Source organism: Diadema antillarum, unplaced genomic scaffold (genome assembly GCF_040938485.1).
Source record: "Diadema antillarum isolate AM-2024a unplaced genomic scaffold, OU_Dant_1.0 scf00000061, whole genome shotgun sequence".
Taxonomy (NCBI): domain Eukaryota; kingdom Metazoa; phylum Echinodermata; class Echinoidea; order Diadematoida; family Diadematidae; genus Diadema; species Diadema antillarum.
Genome location: NW_027270950.1, coordinates 2,621,171 through 2,625,794, shown reverse-complemented (window position 1 = coordinate 2,625,794; position 4,624 = coordinate 2,621,171). Strand labels below are relative to the sequence as shown.

The following is a 4,624-nucleotide window of genomic DNA, read 5'->3' as shown; positions in this document are numbered from 1 at the left end:
GCCGGGTGAGAAGAGTTTCGCATGTTTTTAATTCCGCAGAATCAAGATATCACGCACAGGAACATATGGCAAACAAAAATATTCGCGTGCTTTATTTTCGCGATAGTTTCTGATTGCACGAAATGCACGAAAATTTCCACTTTTACAGTACTGTAATATGACATGGCATAAACCCCATTGGCCATACCAATGCAATATTACCATGTCTGCATAATGTCAGGGTTTGTTTTTTTTTTCAAAATATAGAAATAGATAACAATTATGTAATACTATAGCTAGACATTGACTGGCAGCAATACCTTCAGAAATCAACATCTCTTACAATACAAGGGTGCATGATTCCCGCTTCAGAACACCATTATGCACCAATCTGGTGTAGATCTATGAATACATGTAGCTCATCATTCTTCCCCAGAACTTCCAGAGCAGAGACTGGAACCATCTACCAGCAGACCTGGCTGACTCACCCTCCCTCAAGGCATTCAAGTCCTTCTTGAGGGAGACGTAACTGAATCTCATATGAGAAATTATGGGTTTTTACCTGCACTCCATGTACCCGGTATATATTTTGTAAATACACTAGTCACTACTTGTGGAATTTGAGTGGTGGAGCACACATACGGCTGCACACTCTCACACATTACAGTGTGTAATCTTCAAGCATAAAGCTACAAATTGTACACTTAACGGAATTCAGAAGAAGAATACGTCTAGAGACAAATAGCAAATACTGTAGTATAGTAATTGCAGGCTGTGTTAATAAGCTAACATTTCACTTGTACTAGTCGACCAGACACCGTGCGAAGCATGGCTTGATTTATACAGCGACTGGGCTGTGTATAGAGTTATACTTATATGCATGGCCGGTGGAACGGCTTGTCAGCAGGAGAAACCCGGAAGTGGTGGAAGGGAAGAGATGAGCTGAGGATCTTTTTTTTTTTTTTTTTCCTTGTTGGCTCATCATGTTTCAAGTAGAAACGCTATGACAACAAAAGTCATACCTCACATTGCACTGTGGTAACATGTGATGTAGACCGTGTACAAAATGCAACACAAAATGTTTCTGCATTGTATTTGCAGACATTTATGAGCCTGTCAGACCTGTTGAGTGTTAGACCTACATTGTACTGGAAATTCATCAGTGACTGATGTCATGACGGAGCTACACGAAGCAGCAGCATCGGGAGACAGCGATCACATTGAGTCGCTACTGGCTACGGGGAAGTACGACATCAATGGACCTGACTTGGAGTGGAATTCAAGATGTCCCCTTCACTGGGCTGCCATAAGAGGTAGGAGTGATCATCTTTATCCTCTTTTTTTCTTTTTTTTTCTCTCCATGTGTGAAATCATCTTACATGGTGCCGGCGGTGTGATTTTAAAAGTGTGTGTGTGTGTTGTGTGTGTGTGTGGGGGGGGGGGGGGTGGGGATGGGGGGGGGGTGGGGGGCAGTCTATATTTCTGATGCCACTTTCGGGTTTCATCAGCTGACAAGCCCCGAGCCCTCCCCCCCCCCCCCCCCCCCCCCCCCCCCCACCAGTTGCACTGGCCCTGCTACTATGCAACTACAAGCCGTAACCCCATCATCAATTAAATTGTACAGTTAACCTGAGCACCCAAGCGGGCCATCTCTCTCAAGTTGAAGAATTGAGCGAGAATTAATTAGTGGAAGAGAAACCAGGTGTCAATTCCAATGTGTCGGTCAAAATTAAGTTTTTCTCCAGTCCTTATGGATGTAAATTAGGTGAGGTTGACTCTGATTACAAAGTCCACATTCCTTGCTTAGAACTTTTTTGTTGTTGTTCTTGCTATAACGGTTGGAATTTTTTGTTTTGCTATATGCCCTATTTTCTTCACAATTATCTACCTTGCTTTCTTGTATCCACCATCTGAACTTTCTGGGCATTTTTTTGTGGACTATTTGAGTGAAGGAAGCAAAGAGGACAACATGATTTTTATGTGAGTGTTTTCAGTCTGTATTGGCAGAGGTTGTATTAATTTATGACTATTAAAGCAGACCGAGAATTTTGCCGCCTTTGAGCAAATATGATTGCATTTTCAAAATTGGTGTCTTTCTTCTGTATATATACATTTGTATGTGTTGTATTTGTCACATTTTATGCAATATATTTACAGCACTCATAAACAAAGGATATCATAATCTACAGAAACTAGAGATAATGTACAGCCCTTTTGGACCTACTGTAATGGTCACTAACTTTTTTTTTTGACAAAGGACATGAGATTTCTTAGCTCTAGATTTGCATAGGGTATATCAATGCATGAATGAACAAACATTTTAAGTGAATGATAGAATCATATCACAAATGAATGAATGTGTAGATGAATGCATGAATGAATTCATTATCAACTGACAAAAAATTGGTACAGACGCAGACATAAGTGCATACCAAAAGTGGTCTAATGATAACGATGATAAACAATTAAATCATGTATTTATAAGCAAATTAATATGTACATACAGTAGATGAATGCATGAATTAATTCATTAACTAGAGAAGCACTCTGAGAGCGCAGACCTCTGCCAAGCATGCAGCTCATTTCCACCACTGATCTTGTTCTTCCACAGAGATCAGTGATTTCCACCCATACGTACTTATAGCATTGTGTGCTGAAAGCCGCCCGATTTCCCAATATAGAAGCCTTTGTTACGTCATAATCCCTCAGCTGCACGGCGCGCCTCTCCCTAGCAGAAACTAGAGCATGCACTTTAGTGCGTGCATGCAAACCTCAAATACGCGCAGGCTGAATTCCCAAGTTCATTGACCCGACCTGCCAAAATATCAAAAATCCTTCATAGATTCCCCAAAGTTCTCGGATCACTACCAAAAGTTAATCCTTTGTTACTTGTGTCATTCTCAACCTTTCCTGCAAGTTTCATCCCAATCCGTTAACTACTTTTGGATTATTTTGCACACGGACAAACTAACTAACAAACACACAAACACACAAACCAACGGTAACGAAAACATAACCTCCTCCCTTGGCGGAGGTAATTATTTAATCTATTAGTTTATCTATATTTCAATAATTGGTACAGACACATGTAATTTATACCAAAGCTAGTTTAACCACAAATAACTAATTATTAATATATTCTCTAAAAGAGAAATGTTGAAGTGTTTCCTATTGTAGGAATCTTGAAAGTTTTTCATGATAATTTTTGCTCAGGTCACTCAGAGAGCATCCGGCTCCTGGCCAGTTATGGGGCCAGACTGGATGCAGCAACGGAAACTGGATGGACGGCTGCCCATTTTGCCTGCGAGCAAGGAAAAATCTTGGCACTGAAGGCGCTGTACAAGTCTGGCGCCCCCATCGACCTCCAGGACAATTATGGCGACACTCCACAGAGGATTGCAGAGATCTATGGGCACCATGATTGTATCGCCTTCATCTCTGAGTAGGTCTTACTTGCATTCATAGGTTTCTTCTTTACTAGTTGAATAGGTGATTGTACCATATTGACTGGCAATGAATGGGATACCATAAGGTGATGAGATATTGGCCCTAACGAGTGCAATTTTCCCTGGTATTTTACGAAATATAGCCATCCAATGTAATAATTGATATCTATAATTATTATATATAGTAGGCATAAACTGTGAAAAGGGGTTACAAGCGAAGTACTAGAACTTGAAGTAGACTCTGCACTTGTGACTTGCACTTGTAGGAAGAGTTTGTGCACTTTATATAATAGCAAGCATTGGCACAACAAATGGGACAAAATCTGGTGTATTATTGCATGACCACTTTTAATGATACAGTACTAGCCCATCCATAATGTGGGGAATTTAGTGTTGCATTGAATATGACTTGATATCATGTAAATCAAATGAACAAAAATGTATTTTTAATGCACCTCTAAAATGCCTTATGTAGACAATCATGTACTTATGATAAGAGGTGTAGTGCAATTATCTACCAGTTAAAATGCAAATTTCCTCTTTCCACTTGTAGGTTGTATGTTATACATTTGGGTTGACATACATTGATATCTATGAAAGTTTGTGGAAGCTTTCAGCCTAATCCACAACATTGTGTTGAGAAAGCCACCACCGTGCTTTTAAACAAACAAGGTGCAGATATAAATCTATGTGCAACATTTGTGGCAATAAAATTAATGTGGTAACCCATGCATTTCACAAATGCATGTCTATGATGTTATCAAAGTGAAACCAAATGCCAGTTTCCAAATTGTGGTTGCCGCACGTTTTCGCAGGGCCTTGATCGAACTCGCCGAGAAGAAGCGTCTGGCAGAGATCGAGGCAAAGAAGGAGGCAGAGAGGCTGCGCATCGCGGAGGAAAAGGCCAAGCAGACCAAGTTCCTCAAGCAGCTGACGGAGAAGAAGGAGAAGAAAGTGGCATCGAGGTGGAAGAAAGGGAAGAGGTGATGGGTAGACTGAGGAGCTTGCATCACACTCTGGGGCATTCTCCATGGAGTGTATACTTGGGACTGTCTGCAATATGAGATATCCATTCTACTGTGTATCAACTGCAAAGGGTTCTATGAGTGCTTCAAGAGGGGAAAGGTTGTACTCATTTTATCTGAATAGAGTTGCCGCAAATAGTTGATATGGATGCTTTTTCTTCTGTCGTATGATGC

The 4,624-nt window shown here is 40.7% G+C and overlaps 1 protein-coding gene across 1 annotated transcript; it reads left to right on the top strand.

Annotated features, from left to right (window-relative positions):
* The first annotated feature begins 1,107 nt into the window (after positions 1-1,107).
* Positions 1,108-4,412, top strand: LOC139716104 (ankyrin repeat domain-containing protein 66-like). Its single transcript, XM_071627661.1, has 3 exons — positions 1,108-1,292; positions 3,193-3,421; positions 4,241-4,412. The coding sequence occupies exons 1-3, from the start codon at positions 1,154-1,156 to the stop codon at positions 4,410-4,412; spliced, it is 540 nt and encodes a 179-aa protein (XP_071483762.1). The 5' UTR covers positions 1,108-1,153.
* The last annotated feature ends 212 nt before the right edge of the window (positions 4,413-4,624 follow it).

What these genes read in the sequence shown, in the direction of transcription:
- LOC139716104 (XM_071627661.1), top strand. Translation starts at nt 1,154, where the DNA reads ATGACGGAGCTACACGAAGCAGCAGCATCGGGAGACAGCGATCACATT. An exon ending in TCACTGGGCTGCCATAAGAG is followed by an intron (nt 1,293 to 3,192) that starts GTAGGAGTGATC and finishes ATTTTTGCTCAG; the next exon opens with GTCACTCAGAGAGCATCCGG. An exon ending in TGTATCGCCTTCATCTCTGA is followed by an intron (nt 3,422 to 4,240) that starts GTAGGTCTTACT and finishes ACGTTTTCGCAG; the next exon opens with GGCCTTGATCGAACTCGCCG.